Here is a 25,200-nt window from a genome sequence, read left to right on the forward strand (position 1 = left end):
TCACAGTACTGCCACTCTTACTTCTGCACTGCCTTCAGAGCTGGGTGGTCGGAGAGCGGCGGCTGTTGGCCGGGCACCCAGCTCTGAAGGCAGCGCCCTGCCAGCAGCAGCACAGAAGTAAGGGTGGCAATACCATACCATGCCATCCTTACTTCTGCGCTGCTGCTGGTGGCAGCTCTGCCTTCAGAGCTGGGCTCCCGGCCAGCAGCCACAGCTCTCCAGCTGCCCAGCTCTGTGGGCAGCAGCGCAGAAGTAAGGGTAGCAGTACCACAACCCTCCCCTACAATAACCTTGCGACCAGCCCACAATTCCTTTTTGGGTCAGGACCCCCACAATTACAACACCATGAAATTTCAGATTTAAATTGCTGAAATTGTGAAATTTACAATTTATAAAATCCTATGACCCAGAAATTGACCAAAATGGACTGTGAATTTCTTAGGCTCCTACTTATGTCACCACTACGTGGGTAGGGAGCTCCACCCCACCATCCCGGTGGCATCATGGAGCCCTTTGAATGTTATAGGAACACTCTGCCTGAAACGAAAACAGGGAACGTGGCTAACAAGGTCACTTCTGAGAGACAAAGTGGAAAAAAAAAACCTCAACTGCCCACCCTCCCCAATAGAAAGAGAAAAAGAAATAGAAGACCTCTATATCTCCATCTCCAAATATCTCCCTTGCTGCTGGAGAGAGGAAAAGCAGCCCTTGTGGTATTTCACATGGTGTATTCTAATTCCTCCTCTAAACAGAGGAGTTGAGTCAATGCTTTTCAGTAATAGTGCCTCCCGCTGAGCGGAAGCAAGAGCGATCAATACCCTTTACTCAGTTCTGGAAAAGGTCATTAAAAGACCATAGGTATAAATTTGAAAGAGCAGTTGCTCGTAGCCTTAATATTAAAGATGCTCTTCAGCCTCAATTCCTTAAGTACCATCATGTGAAACAGCCGTGCATCAGAACCGATGGACAGAGGAGTGGAAAGAGTGCATTATCTTTATTACTGTCCCATCGGATCAGTGGGAAGGCAGATGGAAAAATAAATTGTCAAAATCTTGCTTATATCAATGTCCCCCAAAAAGCTTGTCTTGTTGACAATTCCAGATACACAAACTCTAATATCCACTTGAGTGCTCATTAATGTACCTGATACATGGAAGAAAATGCAACGGCGTTTCTCTTTCATTCTTTTGTTAATCTATCTGTTTTTCTATGTGTACACTGTACTTATCACCAGGGCTTTCGCATATTACTGCCTGTCATAAACAGACAGTTAAGGGTTAATTCCTCTTTTACCTGTAAAGGGTTAAGAAGTTCACATAGCCTAGCCGACACCTGACCAGAGGAACCAATGGGGGGGGGGGCAAGATGTTTCAAGAGGAAGGAGGGAAGTTCTTCTTTTGTTCATTCATTAAGTTCTGTGCCGGAGTGAAAAGATCCAGGAATCAACCAGGGTAGTGAGTATTAGAGAAGGAATGAATTAGTTTATGTTTATTTCCTTTTGTGACTTTGTCCTTTTGCATTAGAGGGATAATCAAATTGGGTTTTCTTTTGTGTAACTAAGGTTTTTGCCCAGGGGAACATCCTCTGTGTTTTGAATCTGTTGTCTGTGAGAGTAGCTTACATGCTAATCTCACAGAGGTATTCCTTTCACCCCTTTTCCTTAATTAAAAGTCTTCTTTTTAAGAACCTGATTGATTTTTCCTTGTTTTAAGATCCAAGGGGTTTGGTTCGGTGTTCACCAGGAAATTGGTGGAGAAGTCTCTCAAGGCTACCCAGGGAAGGGTTATAGTACTTGGGAGGGAGATATTTTGGGGGGAAGATAGAGTTCCCAAATGACTCATAAACGGTTGTTTAAATGATTTGGTGGTGGCAGCATATTGATCTATGCTGGTAATTAAGCTTAGAGGTTCTCATGCAGGTCCCCACATCTGTACCCTAAAGTTCAAAGTGGGGGTGAAACCTATGACATTGCCCTACGTACTATGCATAGCCACTTTAAAACACTCATGTTTCTCTCCAAGTTTGGCACTCTAAAGGAATGCCATAGCATTAAATAACCACACACAGATTGTGACAAACAGCAACGGATGAGTTAATGTAACTTAAGTCCCAAGTGGGAGGTTCTGAAATGTCACTCTTGGTAAGCCAAACTGAGTAGGATATTTGCCATCAGTGGCAAAGTATTTGGCATGGTTAGTGCTGCAAGCCCTAAGTCACGTGAGTTTAAAACGCCAGATCTACACTTAAAAACGTATATCGGCATAGCAATGTCAGGCGGGGAGTGAAAAAACACACCCCATCAACATTGTTATGCCAACAAAAAAACCCAGTGTAGACGCAGCTATGCCACAGAAGAGGGCTTCTGACAGCATAGCTAATGTCGTTCAGGGAAGTGGTGTTCTTACGTTGGCAGAAATACTCCTCCTCTTGGTGTACGCTGCATCTTCACTAAGGGGCTCTACAGGCTCCATAGTGTAGACGTAGTCTTAGAGTTTGTAGCCCAGGTGTTGCTCCATCTCAGGAACATCTGTAACCAGCGTCTGCCTGTTGTATCCAATTGGAAGAGTCACTTGGAGCTGCCCACTCTCCCGTTTCCCATCCTCTGTGGGTCACTCTGATCTAGCCTTGCTGTAGTTGGAAGTGCTAAATCTGCCTTTGACCACAGAGGTATCTGACAGACTGAATTTTCTTCTCTGTGGTGGATTATGAATGTAGGGAGGCTTCTTAAGTTTGCTAGCGGTAGTATGCACAGAAGCACCTTCTGAAAGAACCAGAGCGATGGAAAGAGGGAAGAAGATTGGTTTTGTGGTTAAGGCAGAGTTCTGGGCACTAGGAGACCTGTGCTCAGTTCCTGGCTTAGCCTCCATATTAATCTTTCTGTGCCTGAGGAGTGGTTATATAGTTCCTAGTCCTCCACAGTTAGCAAAGAAGTCCAGGAGGTGTTTCAGTAGAGAAATGTCCTTTCTGCCTCCATCCCTAAAGCTAGACTGTAAGAATCACTTGCTCTGATGGGAGCCATCTGTTGCCGGATCATTTTCCACATGTGGGTAGCAGATTGCAGTGGGAAAACTCTCCCACCTCATTTTATAACTAGTGGCTAGATTAAGCCAAATCACACTGGGACAAACTAACCCAGCAGTCATTCTTCCCTAACATACACATAACACTCTCCCTGGATTAACTCTTGCATTCAGCCCTTGACCACGTAATTATGCACACTCAGTCCTTCCTCCCTATGAAGTTTCCTTTCCAGTCTTCTAGGTCATATTCACACACACACCCAGTCCTCTGCAGCCTATTAACTCATAAACATAATCCTCACCCCATGCTTAATGTAGTGCCAGTCCCTCTGCCATGACACTCTAGGACCAATTTCCCATCCCATAGTTAAACAAACATGAACTTCGTAAATCATTCTTTTCCTATGGAAATTCTATTCTAGCAAAATTTTCCTTTGCTGAATGTGTTTTCAGTTTGTTTACCCATGCGGATGTGCGCACACAGAGAAGATTCACACACACATAGGCTGCACTCTGCTCTCCGAGGCATGTGCATTCAGCTATCAGTAGGAATTGCACGTGTGCCCAAGAGCAGAACGGGTGGGAACCTTTTTGTGGGAGTGCGGGAGGTTCAAGCTCACAAAGAGTGGCACATTCACTTGGCTGAAGTGACTCTGCCGTTATTACAGCTGCCTGAACTGTTAGCTCACAAATGATCTTTGTGAAGAATTTAGCGCCTTTCTTGGTTAGCAGAACACAGGCAAAATTATCCTTCATCATTTACAGATGCAAAATGCACCCACATTTTTGTACCCACCAAATCAGCTGTAGGGGCAAATCTGGGGAGCAGGCTATTTCACTCTCGGATTTGTACCTGTAGTCAAGAGCTGCTGCTACTCAGATGTGTGCTTGCTCTTGAATTGAACATGGAAGAATGTGGGCACAGATTACTCCCACAAAAAGGAGGGTGCCTTTCTGAAAACTAGTCCCATGTAATCCCATTCAAGTGACTCAGGAATGTTCTAGGAGCCTGATTGAATTAAGGAAGTTTTCTGAGAAGCCCAGCGCCTTTTCAGCAGCCCCTTCTCTGACCTGTATTATTGACTGTATTGTGCTGCTCACTTACTGTTTCCTCTCTTGTGTTGTAGGGAGTTGAGTGATAGCGTCGTGTATACGTACCAGGTTGCCGTTATTTCTGGGACAGAGGAGAGTGAACCCTCCCCCATGACTCTATATACTCATGGAAGTGGATACTGTGGAGATGGGATTATCCAAAAGTAAGTGTGGAGTAAGCAAATAGATACAGCAGTGCTGCTTCCATTGATCCAGAGATTGGGGTTAGAAAGGAAATTACTGCCTCTCCTACATAATAACTACAGCTTTTGTCTTTGATCACCTGATGGCTCCATAGCCTGGGCTGACTCTCAGAGGTAGAGAGACAAGGACCCACGTCTCTGATTATTACCAAGATGATAACATTTAATTGGAACTTAGTTAGGTCCTGCTGTCCTGACACTTTTATGTGTATATATATATACATTTCTTAGTGTTAATTGCTGACAAAAAAAGAAATGTTCACAGCATCTTCGGTGCTGTCATTAAGTGAGAAGTCCCAGGCGGGCTGGCAGTTGATGGACAGCTGGCACATGGGAGGCCAGGTTTCCAGGGCAACTTCAGTGCGCTGGAGCTGGGATGCATTTGGAGGTGACAGATTTGGGCTCCAAGGGAGAGTGTTAGTCATTGCAGGTTCTCAATCAACTCCTCCCTCTCCTTGCCTGCTGATCGACAGACCACTAATAATAAAAATAATGATTAACAATTGTAGTTTATTTTTACTGTATTGAATTTATAGCACGAGTGGGACCTGCTCAAAAGTCTCCAGGCACTTTAATAAAATGTAGTAAATTAACGACAGAATTAACAACAACCGCAGGTCCAGTCCTGCAAACACTGTTCATGGGAAGCAGAGCTTCCTGTCAAAACAATGGGACCACTTATGGTATCAAGCGCTAGGCCCGGCAGCAAGTGTTTGCAATATCGGGCCCTAAAGGCAATGCATTCAAATTAAAATAACCAAACCATTGATACAGCTGGGATAGCTGGGAGGAGAAAGACAGAGCTATCAGTCGTGCTTTGTGTACCACTTCTCATGCGGTTATGCTGCCAATTCTTTAGACATCAGTTGTGGCTTTGCCACACGGCTTGCATAAGGGGTAGCACACGGTTGCATTGCCCCAAGAGCAGATCAGGAACCAGACCGTGTCACGGGCTGGTTCTTCGTTGCCACACTTGCTCCTGTGGGGTTTGTGGGGGGAGAGAGTCACCCATGCCAATTCTTTTTGTGGTTCAAGTTGCTTCCCCCTCTGTGCTGGCTTAACGGCACTGGCTGGCGAGTTGTGGGAGCAGAGCCAGGATTCCATCCACTATCTGCTGCTACCTGCAGTCTGAGCGCATGGAAGGCATTTACACCTCCTTATTCCCCTGTGTGGGTGCATTGCTGGAGCTACAATCTGGCCCTTTCAGACAGAGCATGAAGAGCTTCCAGAATTCCTGCCATTCCAGGCTGTCCTCTGATCCCACAGCTGCTGTCTTTCCCCCGCCTACTGAGTCGTCAGTAGCAACCGTAAAGGAAAGTGCTCATGTCCTAGCCCGGAAGCAATAGTGCCGCCTACCTCTGAGGGAACATGAGGGGAAACCCTGTACCCCAGAATTGTAAAAGCTGGGGGATGGAGGAGAGAGAACAGGTGTTTTGAGGGCATACAGCACTGAATTAAGCATCTCCAGGTTCTGAGACAGGAACTGAGAGAGGTCTGAGAAATGCAGCTGTTTTCCATCTGATCCCTCATTTTGTCTCCTGCCTGCAGAGATTTGGGGGAAGAATGTGATGACATGAATAAGATCAACGGCGATGGCTGCTCCCTCTTTTGTCAGCAGGAGCTATCCTTTAATTGCCTTGGTAAGTCTAGTCCGGAGTCCCTTCTGCCCAGGGTGGGCAGCACCTCTGTGCGTGGTGCAAGTAAAAAATAAACGGCAACCTCAGTGACCTATCCCTGGGTTGCCCTAGAGGTAAGGGAAAAGGTGGGATTTGTGCGATTGACAGGCGTGTCCCTTCCCAGTTTCTAGGCATTTGGATGGGAAATTGATTCTGGTGGTTTTGTAACTGGCTTGGACTTTCAGCTTTGTTAGGGCCCGATCCCAAACCTATTGAAGTCAGTGGGTGGCTTTCCACCCCCTGCAATAGGCTTTGGATCAGGCTCCATGACAGGATATGAACTGATCCCTTCTGGTAAACAGAGGAAAGAGTGTCAGGGGAAGGGACTTGGAACAGAAGCAGCCCCAGCTGAGGTCACACCTGCTTTGAGATGCAAATCAGTATCTGAGGATCAAAGGTCCAGCTAATCCCCTTTTTTCAGAGGTGAAAACTACTTAATCAGATTTTGTTTGCAAGCCTGGTTTGCCCTGATTAGCAGGAAATGTAAACACAATGGCCAGAAGATGTTCCAGCAATCTGGGGACTGCAGAGTTGCAGTTGTGAGCTTAACATATTTATTAAATCCTTGAGGAGGAGAAGAGGGGGCAGAGAAGGGCAACTGAGGGCACATCTACACTGCAGCTTCTGTGTAAGGCTAGGTCTACACTACAGTTTATGGCAGCGTAACTTGTGTCACTCAGGGGGGTGAATACCCCCCCCCCCCGAGTGACATAAGTTACCCCAATGTAGCGCTGTCCACACTGGCGCTTATGTCCGTCTGAGAGCTCCCGCCACATAGCTGCCACCACTCACAGAGGTGGTTTTATTATGCCGACGGCCAGGAAAGCTTTCTCCCATCAGCATAGAGCGGCTTCACCAGATTCGCTGCCGTGACGCAGCTGCACCACTCCAGCACAGTATGCGTAGACGTGCCCTTACAGCACTGTGTTAAGAAACAGGGCTTTGGAGCGGAGCCGGGAGCTGGAATGTGGAGCAGCTCCGGAGCAGTGGAGCTGCAGGTTTTTGCCTGGAGCTGGAGCGTAGCCGGAGCACAGCTCCAAAGCCCTGTTAAGAAATCATGTTACGGCCTAGGCCAGGGACGAGCCTCGGTGAGCGTTTGGTTTGGATGCTCTTTTGACCTGTCCAGACTTCCTGAATCTGCAGAATCCAGCTGCAGATCACAAGACAACGGATGTGCTCAGGTGATGTGATGCAGTTCCATAGCTGGTCCTGTCTGGACGGACTGAGAGAGCAATTAACCATAGTCTATCTAACCTACTTAAGATTTTGACATAGCAACCTACACCCGAGGATCCAAGGCACTGATTCAGCAATGCTTGGGTGCATGCCTAACTTTAAGCACATGAATAGCCCACTGAAGTCAATGAAAATATTCCTGTGCTTAAAACTGAATGGGGCTCCTCACATGCTTACAGTTATGCACCTTAAAGGACCTTGCTGAACCTGGGCCTCAAGCATGGTATTTGGACACTACCAATTCAAACTGGAAGTGAAATAATTCTTGGTTTTTCTATTTATTTATTTTATCCCAGTCACGTGGCTCATCTCAAGGCATCATAGTAGAGCAACACGTGAGTGTGCAAAAATCCTGTCCTCTCACACTGTGGTCCAAAAATCAAACTAAATACAATGCAAGTCCCATTTTTGCAGCTTGAAGTATGTTTCAGTCTCACTTCTGTGTGTGTTTGGTGTTTTAGGGTGGGTGTTTTTTTTGACCGAGGGGGCTTGTGAAAATGGAGTTAGTTTTCAGAGCAGGCGTAAAGCTGTTCATTTTTCATAGGCAGGGGCAGAGTTAAAGCTGGTGTTTTGCACAGGTACTAGTTTTAGAAAAAAATCAAAACCGAACCCAGTTCGTTGATGAAATCATTAGTATGTGGATTCAGTAAGAGCCTGATTCGACTTCACTGAAATCTACGAGAGACACCAATTGGCTTCCATGGGCTCTGGATTACCAGTGATGAGTGTCTAGACAGAGACAATACTGGTCTTTCAGCCAGACAGACGTATTTTAACCCAAAATAAGACGTTATCTTATTAGAAACCTCTAAGTCATTGGGGCGGGGGAAGGGGTTACTTTTTAAAACAAATCTTACGTATAATAAAAATGCATAACTAAAAAGGAAGCGGGAAGCCCCCTTCTTGAAAGCCTGATAACATCAAACCAGATCCTGCCAGCTGTAGTCAAGCAAAACTCTTCTTTGACTTCACTCGGGTGTTTTGCTTGAGAAATGACTGAATGATTGGGCCCATGGCTTGAGGAATGGAAAAGAGGCAGAGAAACATGTGCGTTTGATCTGTAATGTTACGAGACTAGCACATGTTGTGACTCTGTAGAATAATAAATAATCTTTTCACATTGGACTACTTTTATATGGACATTACTGTGATAATATTTAGCTCTCTTTAGCACCGGTGAAGCAAACAACCCCTGTTTACCAAAGCCTTTCAAGGAATTTAGGCACACGCTTAAATGCTTTGCTGAATTAGGGTCTATGGTTATTGTCTACACTGCAGCTGGGTGCATGTCTCTCAAGGCTAGCTCCGCTCGAGATACTACAGCATGCTAAAATAGCCACGGGCAGCAGATAAGGCTGGCCACCCAAGCTTGGACCCGGGGGGTTGGGAGGGCTTAGACAAGGACAGCTAGCCTGAGCCACTGCCCAGGCCGCAGCATCCACACTGCTATTTTTAGCATGCTATCTTGAGTGGGGCTAGTGGAACGCTGATATCAGAATTAAAAGGTTTCAGAATAGCAGCCGTGTTAGTCTGTATCCACAAAAAGAACAGGAGTACTTGTGGCACCTTAGAGACTAACAAATTTATTAGAGCATAAGCTTTCGTGGGCTACAGCCCACTTCTTTGGATGCATATAGAATGGAACATATATTGAGGAGATATATATACACACATACAGAGAGCATGAACAGGTGGGAGCTGTCTTACCAACTCTGAGAGGCCAATTAAGTAAGTGAAAAAAAACGTTTGAAGTGATAATCAAGATAGCCCAGTACAGACAGTTTGATTCTATTCTATATGCATCCGAAGAAGTGGGCTGTAGCCCACGAAAGCTTATGCTCTAATAAATTTGTTAGTCTCTAAGGTGCCACAAGTACTCCTGTTCTTTTTTCAGAATTAAAAGGTGCTCTGAGGTCTCCATGATAGGAGGTTTAACAAGCGTGCACATTCACACCTCCGGAGAGACCACTCTCCTCACCTTGTTTGCTAGAGCAGAAATGCAATTAAGCAAGCAAACACTAGCAAGCTTAAATCTGTTGCTTTCCCTCTGCATCTCCTGCCATCCGGGCCTTTTATTTTTGTCTCTGACAGGTTCACTTTATTTTGTGTACGTGGCACACGGCAGCTCTCAGGACGCTTTGCACTGGTGCCTATAACTCAGTTAGGCGGCTGCTTCGTTTTTGTTTTTTGTTTTCCCTCATCCTCCCCCTTATAATCAGATAAGGCTGTGATCAATCTGCTTTGCCATGGGAGGGGTGGGGTGAACCAAGGAGAGAGGCGGGGGAGAAAGCTGTGTGGTCTTTACTGTCAGGCTGCCCTGGCCTTCTCAGAACACAAAGCCGAGAAAAGAAAACAGATAAGATTAATAGCTTTTAGTTCTTGCAAGATGCTCTCACACCAAACTTAAGAGCGACAGTGGAATAAATAAATTAATTAATTAAAGCATCTGGCGGTGCTTCCTTTTAAATGGGACATTGCAATGTCATTAGCCCTTCTCCATCCGCAAGTTTATTCTCTCTGCCCACATCCACCAGTTTCTGTTTAGTGGATTTTTGCTCATGGAGCCCTTGTTCTTTCCCCACGGAGTTTGGAATTTGGTCCCTGGATGAAAGTTTCACCTCTCCTGTTAACAACATACTGCAGGAGAAAAGCAAATCAGAGCTTTGCCCCATTGCGAGAGACACACACACACACACACAAACACACACACACACACACACACACACACACACACACCACACACACACACACACACACACACACACCTGTCCTGTAGTTGGATGGAGATCCCTGATTCATTTCCCATTGACAGTGAGGCCTCATGGCATGGAAGTGATTTGGGATCACTGTGGACCAGAGCCAGGTTCAAACCAATTGCTTGAAGATGAGAGTCTCCATGAGCATCTTTTAATAAAACTTTATTTATCCAACTGGTCCTTACTTGCACGAGTAAAGGCCTGCAGTGGTGGGACGCACATCCTCCTACCATTCTGAAGAAGGAGAAGGATATATTGGAAAACATACCAAAGAAACCTGTGAGAAGATATTATGACAGGAGCATAGTAAAGGCTGAAAGACACGTTTAAAAATGTCCTTAAAGGAATTTCAGGTCCTGCATCTACCCGAGTCTGCCTGACAATTTGTGGGTTATTACAATCACATTTCCTATTATTCTTGTTTATTAATTAACTTCCCCCTCACATCATGGTGAGAAAGGCCCACGTAAACAAGTCGGGAAACTGACTGCACACCAAGGCCAGCAAAGCTTTGAAGTGTGACCGTAACTTGAAGCACATGATCAGTCCCATTGAAATCCTCATTACCCGTCTGCTGGATCAGGGCCTCGTGCTGTCAAATGCCAAAAAGGAAACAAACTCCAGGAAAACAAAGAGGATGATTTTTGGCTCCAATCTCTTTCAGTTAGTCATTTTCAGGGCTGCTTGGCACAGCAGTAGGTGAAAAACGTTCAGAGAGAGACGTATGTTTTTTAAGTTGATGTCGCTTTAATACCGCTGCTTTTCAGCTTATGCTTTGGCACCAACTTCATCGTTCTACCTCTATTGCCCTGGTCTGTCTTTCCCTGTTTGGAAAAGCCTCTCATTCCAGTTGGAAACTTCCCTTTGTGGAGGATCCGTCCTTTACCTCGCCAATTTTCCATACATTAGGGGTAGCATTCTCCCCAGTCTCATTGTCTGGAGACTGCATTGCATTCAGGGAAATAATTAATATTCATGAGCTTGCTATCTCTATTTGGAGCATGATCCTCTAGGGAAAATGCAATGTTAAGTGAGTGACACAAACCTAATTTTAGATATCTTTTTTTTTTTTGACAGAGAAGTAATGTGCTTAAAATAAATTGATGGATGACCATCCATATTCATTGTGGGCATGCTTTTAGAGTAGACTGAGGTCCCATCCTCCCCACCACCACCCACACACCCACTCCGGCACAGGAACATGTGGTTTTGACAGCTGACTCCACATCCCTGTACAGCAGCTAATGGTGCTTTTTGAATTTGGAGAACAGTAAAAAGGTCTTTACAAATCCAGCCAGGGGCTGAGTGCACCAATGGAGTGGAGGGCACTCAGCCCCTCCCAGGACGTGCTCAATACCTCACTGGATCAGGCTATATAAGAGCAGTGGTGTCCTAAGGCCAAAATGTGGACCAAGTGCCTTGGGGAATGAGTATTGCTGCTAACAAACTAATGTGGGTCTGTAGTAGAACCTCACAGTAAATGGAAATGAATTTGCTAACTGGAGCTATTCGGCCAAAATTCACACAAACCCCAATATTCAGCTCCCAGCAAATACTGTGGAGCTCACCAGTGCCTGCGACCCTTGGGAGCATGTGGCTGCAGGTTCCAAGATGTGTAATGACTCATTTGGCAAGTTAGCAATAATACCAGTGTCCGTTTTCAGGGGCCGTCATCATTAACAGGGCAGTTTTTAGCAGGCAGATCGGTGGTTTGACTTTCTTTTAATGATGCCACTTGGTTTTTCTCAAAGTTTTCTTCCCTGCCTCTAAAGCAAACTGGCAAGCTTCTGTAAGGTCCACGCTGATAACTCTGTCCATGTTCAAAACATCTCCTTCCCCTGTGGCTATCACTCACTTCCACCGGAAACCCAACTAGCTTTTCAGTGTGATCTCCAAAAAACAGTTAATGAATCTGCACTAGTCCTCTCTGAAGTAATGGTGTATCATCAGCTCCATTGCCATGGGCGGATAGAGGCACAAAGAGTTTCAATGGCTTGCCCAAGCATATAGAGAGTTAGAGGTGGAAGCAGGATTAGAACTCAGGAGTATGTGGGTAGTTGGTTTACAGAAAAGCTAAATAGCTTACTACTGCTGGCTAGCTATGGAAAATCTCTTCTAGCTCAAATGACAGAGGTTTGGGTTTTTGGAGGTGAAGTATCAAGATTTTAGTCCCACTCACTGCAGGTGAGTTGTAATTTTATCTGCAGTCTGTGACATACAGATGAATTACATAGTTACTATGTTGAGCTCAGGCCACTAAATCGTACTGAAGATCCTAGTCCCCTTGGTCAGAGGAGAAGCCCAGCGTTGGCAAGCTGAGTTTTATGGGAAGTAGCTGAATGCTCAAAGGGTAATACTACACACTCCTTGTGTTTGCCCTTTCAGTTCAGAAGACACTCCAAGACGATTGTCACCTTCCTCCAAGCCTCTGAATAGTCCCCAGTAGAGTGTGACAGCCACATTTACTTCATTTCCAAGAATGTCTATCTACCTGTTTTATTTTGTTGATGAAAAATTTCACAAGTTACTGAGATGTGACTTTATTCAGTGCAGTTTCCATGTGTCCTATTCAACGATTTTTCCTCTCTTCAGTTAAAACCTACAGAAAGGAAAATTCATCTGAGACTTTGTATTGAAAGAAGAAATTTAACTATCCCCCGTTTGGTCAAAATGAATGAGACGGATGACAGACATCCTGGATTTCAGGCCATGCTACCCCTCCTCCCTGACGGCTTGATCCTGTTCCCACTGAAGTCAATGGCAAAACTCCCACTGATTTGAATGGTACAGAATCTAGCCTCCAGTGCCCACCTTTAAAGGGTAGCCAGTGGAGCCACTTCTTGTTTTTGATACGGGAGCCTCTGGACAAATACCTGCTCATCTGTTAATGTGAGTTCTTTAGCCAGATCTGCAGATTAAATGTAGTAGATTAAATAATCTAGTGCAGATTATTAACTAGTGGGTCCAATCCTGGCTTTATGGAGGGCAATGGGTTTTGTTTGTTTTTTCCCCACTGATTTTGGAGAGACCCTGATTTGGCCTTAATAGGTCTGAATGTTTCCTCTGGTGATTGGGAAAACCTGTATGCCGATTGCCATCTCCCTGCACCTCCGGGGGAGGGTCAAACAGACCTTTAGGGGTTAAAATTTAATGCCCACTCTGTTCCAAGAATCTGTTACTCTGAGACAATGTGTGTGCATTTTTGTCCCTTTTTTATTTTTTTGGGAGGAATAGCTATGAGGCATGAGGCTTGTTGTAGTTGGAACTGTCCCTAAATAAACAGCTGAGCTTAAAAATACTTCTTTTTTGTCCGGACTTTTAAAAAAAATAGTAGTTAATGTACAAAAGAAGACTATTCTGGTGCCAATCACTGTATTCTGAGCTGAAAACAGGAAGCTGCACTGGGTGTCTGTCCCCAGCACTTTGACCATTCTGCTTGGACATTAAAGGCCTCCTCTGAGGATGTGCTCTGTGCCGTGAATTAGGTAGATCTTATTTTTTTCCCACAATGTGGAAGGCTGCCCATCACAGATAAGTCCGTATCCTGCCTGTCTGCTTCCTGATGTGTCCCAAATTTAATCAGTTTCACTGGATTAAAGCTCTAGTCTCTCCCTGAACAGGTAACCACAGTCCTTCCGTGAACTACAATATTAGCCATGTTAGCAGCTTCCGAGAAGGTTTCTTTACTACCTGCCTTGCTTTGTACTTTCCCTTACCTCTGAACCCAGTGAGAAATGGGAACACTGGATGCTGAGAGCTGAATTTTCTGCTGTTGGGAGCTGTGCTTGGGGAGCCATGCTAAAGATGGCTTTCCATCCTCACCCCAACACGTTAGCCCCTGAACGATGGAGACGAGACTCCGGGCTGCTGTGGGTTGCTAAGTCTGGTTAAAGCTGGGGCTCACTGGGAAGCAGCAGTGGTCTTGCCATACCTCTTTCTTCAGACATATCCCCTACACGAGGGTCCGCAGAGCTTAGCAGAGAGCTCGCATGTGCCATTCAGAGACTGTCCTGTTCCGGGGCAAACCTGTCTAAGCTGGAGTTTTCCTCCTGCCAACAGCACAAAGCAGATAGAAAAAGGGGCAAGGTCTGGCTTAAAAATTCCAGGGCCTGCACTGATGGTTTTGTAGGGGGAAGGGAACTTGGATTGCCTGGATTATTACTTTGGTTTCTTTCAGAGTTCAGCTCAGGGTCTTTGGGCATCTGTATCAAAACCTCCAGAGAGACTCCATCTCCCTTTCCCAATTGCTGCCCCTGCAGCAGTTTTGCTGTTCCAGAATTTTATTTGATTTTGGCATCTGTATTAATTATTTTATGTCACTCTTGCTCACAGTCAGCAGCTGCGCCGCTTCAGGACCCCTTCCAGGCTGAGCAGTTAAAATTAGACACAACTTCAAACTGAAAAGCAACTCCGTTAGTTAACACAGTACAAGGAGCAAGCAACTAGCAATACAGAGAAGCACAAAGGCAAAACTGTCGTTATCAGTGCAACTGGTACCAGGAGGTGAGATGAACCCTACTGTACAAAGGAATCTGGGTCCTATCCAGCGAAAGGGAATGTCAGGAAATGGCAGATGGAGCCTGCAGTATTCCTTGTGTTAGGGAGGAGATCAGACTCAGGCTACGTCTTCACTACCCGCCGATCCGGCGGGTAGCAATCAGTCTGTCGGGGATCGACTTACCGCGTCTAGTGAAGACGTGATAAAATTGATCCCTGATGGCTCTACTGTCGACTCTGGAAATCCACCGCGGCAAGAGGCGGTAGCGGAGTCGACGGCGGCACGGCAGCGGTCGACTTGCCGCCGTCCTCACAGCCAGGTAAGTCGACCTAAAATACGCCACTTCAGCTACGCTATTCACGTAGCTGAAGTTGCGTATCTTAGGTCGACCCCCCGCTGTAGTGTAGACCTAGCCTCAGATGTAAGTAAAATAAAGGGGATTTTTTGTTGAGGCTACTAGACACAGTTAGAGTCTAGTTTCTCCCTGAAGCTCAAGCGGTTAAACATACGGAGGGGGGGATAGATCAGTGGTTTGAGCATTGGCCTGCTTAAACCCAGGGTTGTGAGTTCAATCCTTGAGGGGGCCATTTAGGGAACTAGGGTAAAAATCTGTCTGGGGATTGGTCCTCCTTTGAGCAGGGGGTTGGACTAGATGATGTCCTGAGGTCCTTTCCAACCCTGACATTCTATGATTCTATAGTGGGTGCTGCTTACTGCCACCACACATGGTCTCCTTAAACCCTGGCCTGGTTTGTACAGCGATGGAGTGCACAACAGGGCCTGGTAAGAGCAGTAGCTCCTATCCAAGTGCCTTCTGCCTTCCACCTAATTTGGTGCCTGATAAATAAAATGAAAAGAAGAGTCCACTGCAAATAATTCAGGGGGAAGTGTTAACTATCCTAAAGGCCCGTGCTTTTAGATTCTTCATAAATTGTGTTTTGGCTTAGTCCTGATCCAGTGATGAGTTTCACAGTGTCCACATGGAGCTCATTGTAGGTCAGGTCATGCAACTGTAGACCATGCCCTCACAGTTTATGTATATAGGTGTAGCACAATTGGCCTTGATCTTGACTGATGCCTAGCAGAGTAGACTGGAGGGTGAAGCAGGCTGTTGGGAAAGAAATATCAATTAAAAAAACACCAGGTTATCATCACAGGTGTCTCTCAGGAGAAGAGATTATTGCTTGGCCAAATGTGATTGCATTCAGTGTTACTTCCTGCTTCCTTCCCTGCCTTACTTTGCACACATCCAGTCTTTGCCATCCTTCTGGCTTTGGAAACATTGCTTCCAAAGTTGGTGAAACTTCGCCATGGGTCTTACAAAGAACTGCTGTCCTATTCCACTAGGAATGGAAGTCCCTGGCATAATCGGATTTGGTGGTTGGAGCTGGGTAAAATCTTTCACGCTTTGCCAGTACATTCTGGCCAACCAAGGCCCTTGCCAGATTTCTCAAAATGACCGACAAGAGCAGTGTTGAAGAGTCCTTTATTTTAGAATTTAATAAAATTGCCCGAAAGGAGTGGACGTATGAATGGACAGGAACCGTGCTGAAGGGGACATTTGGGGCTGATAAGGATGGGGAAAAGAAAGCATGGATATATTTGTTACTGCTTAGAGTACCTAGTATTGTCCTGACCATTGTGAAATATAGGGGCCACTTCTCCTCTTTCTGATTCTGAGTCCATATAATTCCATTGACTGAGTGGAGTTATGCCTGATGTGCGCCACGGAGTCAAGCCCATAGTTTTTCACAAGTAGTGAGGGAAGTCTCAGGAAGACCTGACCCAGAACATTACCCAAGTGCGGTATGAAAACTGTGGCTCTGATTCTCAGGTGTGCTGAGCACCCAAAGCCCCATCGGAAGGCAACAGGAGTTGCTGGAGTTGCAGCTACTCAGCGCACCTGAAAATCAGGCTCCGTGGTTTCCCTTCAGTCACCCACGCACGGTTAGTTTGGGCACTGGCTAGCACCTTGATTCTGATGTGCACCCCTTCTGCATCTACAAAGTTCAGAAAGATCAGCCTCTTGGGATTCATTCCTATGTGAGAGTATTCATGTGATGAGCTTTGGAGGCCTATTGAAATTCAAAGCCACGAGGTTGGAAACTTTCCAGTATTTATCCCCCCCATAAAAGGACATCTTTAAATGTTTCAGAATGATTTGCTAGTGGCAAGAACACATTCCCTTAAAAAGCAAAATGCAGTTGTAAAACCACTTTTCCTCCCTCATTTTTCAAAGCTTACATCATTGACTGAACACCTGATCTTCTATTGGCTCACATAAGTAATGCCATTCGGCCAGTGTTACCGACAGGTAATAAAGGGCAGAGCACACTGACTCATTGGGACTGGAATTGGAGATGGGACACACACACACCACATTGCTGTTTGCTAATCATCTGGGCAGTCTCCATTTAATTCAGACATCTCTGTCTCTCCATTCTGTTCCTCCCTTGGGTTTTGCAGACTCCGAGCAGACAGATTTATTGGGGTCTTAAACATAATCAGGAACAAATTAGCCTCTGTAAGAATCACACACTGGCCTGGATCACAGCTATTCGAAGGCAGCTTCCTCTCCATGTGAATATGAATTAAGTCATCTGATTGGAGCAGGTCTTGAGTATTCTTTTATCCCAAACACATGATGTTATCAGAGGCCCATTACATTTATCATCGCATTAGGAGGGAACATTTGGAAACAGTACAGGAGAACATTGGTTATATAAATTCTGTGCTTACTCCAGTGCCTATAGTGAAAAATCAGTCTGTTTGTGGAGATTGTGTCTAAATGTGTATGTGTAGGATGATTGTGTGGATGGAGAGTGTCTCTGTCAGTGGGGCTATCCCTGCATGGGGGTTGTGTGTATGTATGAGTATCGGTGGGGTATGTGAGTGCATTTGCGTGTACATGTGTTTGTCAATAAATGTGTGTCTCAGTCAGTGTGTGTGTCAGTGAGCAAGCTGCCTCAGTGTGTCTGTACTTGCCATGTGTCTGTCTATAAGGGAAAGTCATTTTTTAAAAATTTGGCGGTCTTTAGTTGCTTGCACTTTTTAAGGAAATCGGTCTCTTTATAAGAGAACATAAAACCTTTTTTTCGAAAGAATAAGTGGTGTTTTACTTTTGGTTATTTACCACCATCTTTCCAGACCTGAATATTTCTTGGAAATATCTGTTCAGATCCTCCCTTAATCTGGGATGTAGTTTTCTGAAGACTGTACACAGTTTTGCCACTTGATACCAGAGTTACCCAGGCATTTCAGAGAGATGTCTGAAAGCGTTAGTGCATATGTAAAGGAAAGATAACTAGGAAAAGAGATGAAGAGGGATGAAATGGTGGAGTTCCTCTTTAGGTGGCTCTAAGCACCATTCCAGGTTGGCCACAAATCTCAGGAGCAAGGGAATGCAGAATGCAAGTGTTCATTGACTTCTTGTTACCTTCCACTCTTTTGACCAGGCCTGATATTAAGGGATTAGAATCTTACGTTGGGGCGGGTGGGGGGAGGGGAGGAGAAACTCATTACATAGTTGAATTATAATAAACCAATATATTCTGGCTCATGCAACGGTATTTCACTGTGTAAACGATGAGGAAAAATAAACAGGGGATTTAGTATTTTGGAAGTGACTCAGAATTGAGCGACTATTGAATTTTCTGACACCTATCTCCAGAAAGTCCGATGCTACTGACACAGTTCTCATCGGGGGTCACTGCCATCATTCCGACTAGCAGCTCATGCCAGTTTCCTACCATTTTTGCAGTAACTTCTTTACCAGACAAAAATACAACAGTATGTTGGGACTGGATGCTTGGCAATGATAACATGATATAAACTGGGATACTGACAGGTCAGAGATTTAATTCTCAGTGAGGCCTTCAGTGACTGAAAGTCATTACTGGTCTGAGGTCTGTTTAAAAGGAGAGGGTTGGGCTCAGTTCAGTTCCTACTGGGTGAGCGTCACAGATGCAACCTCAGAAATCTGGCACTAATGGGCATCTTTGTTGGCGGTCTCATTAGAGAAGCCACAGAATAAATGAATAAAGAGATTTAAGTCCCCTCTTGCTTCTGATCCTTCCAGGTCAAGTCGAAGTCACATCGGTTGGGGCGGTATGTGTGTGTGGCAAGTTTACCCTCCCACTGCCCACGCTGTATCTGAATAAACAGATACATTTGGCCTTTAGTTTCTCCCTAGGGCTGTTCGTTTGGCAGCATTGACCATCACTGAATTCAGTTGTTGTCGTTTTGCAAGTGTCTTTTAAGAACAAAAAAGGGAAACATTGTGGACCCAATTCTCTGTTGGCTTAACTCCATCAAAGTCAATGAAGTTCTGCCAGCTAAGAATTTGGCCCTGTCAGTGCATTTTCTATCTCAGCACTATGCTTGAGTAAGATTATTTTAAAATGGATACAGGTAAAAATATGCAGGGAAAACACAGGCTAGGAAGTATCTTGGGGACTTTCATATGGCAGAAGAGCTGCATTCTTTATTTGTTCTACTTTTTTAAAATCATCTCAGCTTGCGCTGCTAAATGCGCACTACCGTTACTGAACATGGACCTGGATGGGGGATGCATTACCACTTCCTTTGCCTGGCCTGTTGTGATCCAAGCAACTGGGGACACAGATGAGGGTGGGAAGCCCTTAGTAATTACTCCTCTTTGATTTCTCACTGCAGACGAGCCCAGCAGGTGCTACTTCCATGACGGGGATGGTGTATGTGAGGAGTTTGAGCAAATGACCAGCATCAAAGACTGTGGGGTTTATACCCCCAAAGGCTTCCTGGACCAGTGGGCTTCCAACGTGTCAGTCTCGCATAGTGACCAGGAGTGCCCAGGCTGGGTGGTCATTGGCCAGCCAGCAGCAACTCAGGTAAGGAAGACCCAAGCCCTCTTCACCTGCTATAAAGCTAAGTCCAGCAATGCAAAACTTCCATCCATAGATCCACCCAGTTAACTTGCAGCTTGGATAAGGAAATCTACTGATGCTAGCTGTCTTCAGTATGAGTCTGCCAAGCAGGAATGAGCTCCAGATTCTGCCTCTAATGACTGGGTAGGAATTGGCTCAAACTACTAGTCTCTCTGCTCTTGAATCCTGTCTAATAGTGCCCAGTACCTGCTGCTTCAGAGGAAGAACTCTGCAAGAGGCAATTATAAGATAACCTGCCCCCAAGAAAGGTTTCCTCCTAAAGCCCATTAGTTAAAGTTATCTTATATACCAAAGCTTGAACATTTATATCCCTTCCAAAGCATTTGTTTATTCATATCTATTGCTTGTAAGGCTGGATATTCCCGTTATCTGTATTGATATTGAATCCTTTTGGGAATCTCTTGGCTTTGATGCTATCTTGTGGCAATGAATTCCAAAGGCTAACTGTGTGTTGTATGAAGGAATATTTTCTTCTAACAGTTTTGAATTTGTCACTTTTCAGTATCATTGAATGTCCCCTCATTCGTGTATTCTGAGAAAGGGTGAACAGCGGGGATCGATCGACCTGCTCTGTACCACTCATTACTTTGTATACTTTTGTCATGAGTTGTTTCTTCTCTAAAGTAAACAGGCCCCGCTACCTTTTTCCCTGGTAGAACTAGCCATGGTTATCTAGAATGGGTCATGGGAGGGCAGTGTAGAGGGAAGTTCAATGTCAACATATACAGCAAAAGATTTAACTGTGAATTATACATTCTAAACACTTCCAAGAGGCCTGCAAGGGAGAACAACGGTATATGGACCACTTGGTCCAGTTTATATTGTACATGAATCCGTAACCAGTTAGTGACAAAGTCCACTCCAAAAACACAAAGTGCCGTTAGTATTGAGTTAGTACCATGGCAGAGTCACCCTTACTAGCAGCCTAGGATTGCACGTGGTTGCCTTGTGGTTACCTTTTGGTATGTTCTTTTATTTTTGCTGTGCACGGGTGCCACTGCTCCTCCTCCCTCTCCGTTCTCTGTGCATTAAAACATTCCAAAATGCATGGTCTAATATGCTTCTGGCGCTGCTCGATGTGCATGTGCTCCGGGCACTCTACCCCGGCTGAGGCACTATGGGACAGCAGATCTGTTTTCATAGTGTACTAATACAAATACAGGTAGGCAGTGAAGTAGGTGACATATGGTCATGCTTTGGGGAAAAAAACCCTGCTGTGTGGCCACAAGTCAAGCATGTTTGTTGTACCCAGTTGAGACGAGGTTGTCACAGTCTCATTACAAAAATGTACATACGGGACACCGTTGCATCACACAGGCTCAATGCATGTGAACATGTCTCCCCCTTGTGGCTGGCCACAGTGCCCATAAGAGCTGACACTCCCAGATAAAGGATATTCTTTTAGCTCGACAGGTAGGCCCTTGTACTTTTGGTGCTCAAGGGCCCAGGGTGTGTCCCCATTAACAACCATGGAGTCTGTATGTATGTGGCTGTATTCCCATTGCACTAGTGCATTAAGTTCATTGACCTTCTGAAGCTAAAGACATATGTGTATGGAGCCATTGTTTTCCACATGACCAAGGCAGCTTCATAACTTGCAGAACAGCTCATTTCATATCACTGTGGAACATTTAGACCAGGCAACGAGGAGTCTGGTGGCACCTTAAAGACTAAAAGATTTATTTGGGCATAAGCTTTCATGGGTAAAAAGCCCACTTCTTCAGATGCATCTGAAGATGCATCATACCCATGAAAGCTTATGCCCAAATAAATCTGTTAGTCTTTAAGGTGCCACCGGACTCCTCGTTGTTTTTGTGGATACAGACTTACATGGCTACCCCTCTGATACTTAGACCAGGCAGTACGCCATCAGCATCTTAACAAGAAGCCCTGACAGGGTGAAAAGTAACCTAAGACCTCCCTCTAATCACTGCATGTGACAATCAGTGAAGCGCTAATTCCTCCAGCTTCGTTATCTGCTCAAAGCACCCAGGCCTGTGACTTTTTTTTTCTACTGAGATTACTGGTGGAAGGGATGCCTTTCCCCGTCAGAATATTATTCAGAGTTGAGAGAGAGTGTGTGTGTCTGTGTGTGTGTGTGTGTGTGTGTGTATTTTCAGTTATAGTTTTTCATGGTGTTATAGTCTTTGGCTTGAAAATAAAGAGGCATTTGTGCTGGCTTTTCCCATCTGAATCCCCTGAAATGAGTGTGGAACATGATAATATACAAAATACACAAGCTCACTGTTTGCTAACTATCCATGCTTTCAGGAATTAAAATGGCACTCTCAAGGTGCTTTAAAAACATTTTAAGTACTTTCTTTTTAAAGTCACTTAAGGTGTTCCCCCTCCCCCCCCCATCTTTGGATATTTGAAATTGTTTTCTCACCACAACTTTATTTCTGTCAGAGGTTGCTCACGAGCAGTAGGTTGCTCACATTTGTTGGTTACTGTCATGTTATTCATAAGTCTTGGGCTCAGTGCCTTTACGTGATATTGTAGAGTGGCTTCTGAGTATTGGCCTGATCACATTTGTTAGCTATTCTGGGTTTGTTTACAAGCAATGGACTGAACCCAGTTGCTTGGTATGGTAGGGTTGGTTGTTCACGAGAACTGTATTGCACACATTTGTTTGTTATTCTAAGATTACCCATGAGTACTGGATTGCACTTGTTTTGTTATTGTAGGGTTAGTCATGAGTACTAGATTGATGAATGTTAAAATACTAAGCAAAAAAGAGAAGCTACAATATCCAATCTGTTTTTGGATATCCAACGTCCAAAATGCTTGTAAAGAATGACACAATCTTGGCACACAGGTATAAATTTGAAAAATGGAGAGGCCAAACCTCCCCTCACCTTTTAAGTAGTCACACTTTCCACCGAGGCGAAAACGATAGACCAGCCACTTCTACTTTCCTGGCAGCCACTGTTCAGAGCTGATTAAGAAATATTCTCAGAACTAATAGTGTCACATTTAAAGCCAAATTGGACCAGTTGGAAACACTGCACAAATGCCAAGCTACTTGTACCTACGCAGTATTTTCTTGATTTCTAAGTTCTCATCCTCTGATGATTTCTAAGTTTCTCATCCTCTGATACAGGGACAACCCGTTATCTGTTACTGATGGACAAGGAGTTTTGGGGCAAGCTCCACACTGTTGGGCAACTCTTCAACCTACAAATCTTTCAGTAGGTTTTTAAGGAACTTCTCTTTTCCATCAATGCTTTGAGAATCAGTATCAGGGCACATGCCTTGTGCCTGTGGTGTTTCCTTGGAACTTTTCTTGTGCTGGAGGTTGCTGAGGCTGTAATGCTTTACAGGACTTCAGCTAGTGTAGGTTGGTGAAACGCCACTAACATCAGTGGAGCTAAGTCGATGTCCAGCGGCTGAAGATAGGACCCCATGTCTGCATTAGCCCTGCTTCTTACAATTCCTTATTGCTGTCACTGTAGGTGACGCTCAAGTGGGAGTGCTGGCATGGCCACTGGTTCTTTAACCACTGTGCCATAGAGACCTACTTTGAGAAGGCTAGAACATTTTCCATATTGGCAGCCCCTGAGAGCCCCCTCTTCCCATTTAGCTGGCACCTCACCAGGTGCCTTTTAGAAATATGGGACGGCAGGATGAATGCGTCCCACGACCCCCACACTAGTAACCCCTGCATTTGACGACACAGTGGTTAACATGTCGGCTCGCCCCGTCTACACTAGGACCTCCACCGTTGCCACCATGAGTGAAGCTGCGCCAGTGGAGAGTTTTAAGGAAGGGAGCCTGCTGTGGACTAGACAGAGTGTGAATGGGAGGCCGCATTGCTTTCCATTGGGATTTGAGGAGGCAGGTTTGGCTAGAAGGCTACGTATTGGGTCAGCGTTCTCATTGTGCATGTGTTTCCCTTATTTTCCAACAGCACCATTAGCACTGGAGGAGGGGTTTGTTTGTTTGTTTGTTTGTTTGTTTGTTTGTTTGTTTGTTTGTTTGTAGAGCAGGTTGTATCAAACCGCGCTCTTGTGTTTCGGGGTTGTTGTTTTGTTTTTGTTGTTGTTTTTTACAGCAAGCTTTCGGCACAGCTTTGCCTTTGCTATTATCCTTTACGGGAAGTCCACACAAACACTAACAGGCTAGTTTCAGGAAGGATTGTTTACCTTGGAGATCTTCTGAAGGGAAATCCACTGTTTTATGAGCGAAAAGCAGATGGAGCGCTCGCGTGTGTGGAGTGACCACAGGGGGCCTGGGAGGCCATTTCGCCTCACCTCTGGTTGGCATCGCTCCCACTTGTGGATGGCTAACTCTTTTGTGGTTTAATTCCCATTGAGCCGTTAAGTGGTTTTAATAAAGGAATAAAAAGAGATTCTTTGGATAGCTCACTATTGCACTTCCAGCGAGCCCTGCTTGTGATTATCCCACTTATATCAACATGGCGTGCAGGACCCAGAAGCTGATGTTTGCATTGGCGACCTACAGTGCCAGCCCCTAAATAGCTTAGCAGGCCTTGATTGCATTTCCTCCCAATTGTGCAGAAGCTGATTACAGCAGTCACCGTGTAAATATTCAGCTTATGCTTGCTGCTGGTACCTGTGTTGTCCCCTGGATAGAAAGGAAGCAGGGCTCAGTTGTAACTAATCTAAAGGAGATTTTGTATTAAGTCTGCTGGACACAGAGGGACCCTGTGGTTCTTTCTGGCTCTTAAGCTCCCAGACTGACGAATATACCCGATGCTGCCTAGGGTCACCAAACAGGGACTCTCATTGGAGTAAGAAGTCATGGAAGGGGATTGTTGTTCTGTTGTTCCTTCTGTGCCCTCTCTCTCAGTTCTTACACTTGCACACACGCGTGCGCATTCGCAATAAGCACATCGCTCTACCTGCTGCAAAAGGCCTTCTAGAATTACAGAACCGCTGACCTGCTGATGTTCTGTGCACTAGGAGAGAGAGAGAGCCCCCTGCATAAAGGAAATAACAGCGCAGCAAAATGGGGACCGGGCGGGGGGGAGTAGAGCAAATACGGTAATGACATTGACAAGAATGAAGAATCCACTCCCAGGTTTCTGCCACATAGTTTTATTTCAACGAATAAATATAGCTCAGAAGAGAATTCCCCAAAGATCTGGCGATGCCAATAAATATAATAATCCTGGATGGGGCTGGGGAAAAGAGGAAACCCGCCACTTCCTTTGAGGTGACCTGCTTGAGACAAGGGAAGGTGTCTGTCTCTTGGCTCTGCGAGTGGCCCTGTCCGAACATCCCCGTTAGAAGCCACGTGCTCCTGCTCTGCAGTGGTGACATTTCCCTTGTGCTTGGATTGAGAAACAATCCCCAGTTTTAATAAGATGATTTGCTTTGCAAATGTCTTGGTTATGGATAGCACATCCAAGCTTTGAACTGCTGGCCTCTTGGTTGACAGCAGAATCCCGCTAAGGGTACGTCTACACTGGAATAAAAGACCCACGGCACAGCCGTGGCTGGCCCACATCAGCTGACTCAGGCTCGTGGGGCCCGGGCTGCACAGCTAAAAATCTGTGGAGACGTTCGGGCTCAGGCTGAAGCCTGGACTCTGGGACTCTCCCCCATCGCAGGCTCCCAGGGAGCCCGAACACCTATACGGCAATTTTACAGCCCAAGCCCAAGTCAGCTGAGCTGGGCCAGTGGCAGGTGATTAATTGCTGTGCAGATATACCCTAAGAGGAACCATTAGTGGTGGAACCATGAGTGAGCAGAGGCCGGTTCTGGAAAACGATGAGCTGGGTCCTAGTTGCTTTCTGTTGCAAAAGGACTGTAGCTTTCTCTTTCAAGCC

General features: G+C 45.4%; 1 protein-coding gene across 2 annotated transcripts in view; it reads left to right on the forward strand.

Annotated features, from left to right (window-relative positions):
• The window catches only part of PAPPA (pappalysin 1), a 227,778-nt gene that overhangs the window by 108,493 nt on the left and 94,085 nt on the right, over positions 1 to 25,200 (forward strand). For both annotated transcript variants that reach the window (XM_024197842.2, XM_024197843.2), the window contains exons 8-10: positions 4,148 to 4,276; positions 5,864 to 5,955; positions 19,156 to 19,349. In XM_024197842.2, coding sequence (XP_024053610.1) covers positions 4,148 to 4,276; positions 5,864 to 5,955; positions 19,156 to 19,349 — 415 coding nt within the window. The remainder of the gene's footprint in view (positions 1 to 4,147; positions 4,277 to 5,863; positions 5,956 to 19,155; positions 19,350 to 25,200) is intronic.

Source organism: Terrapene carolina, unplaced genomic scaffold (assembly GCF_002925995.2).
Source record: "Terrapene carolina triunguis isolate 2854851 unplaced genomic scaffold, T_m_triunguis-2.0 Scaffold238, whole genome shotgun sequence".
Taxonomy (NCBI): Eukaryota; Metazoa; Chordata; order Testudines; family Emydidae; genus Terrapene; species Terrapene triunguis.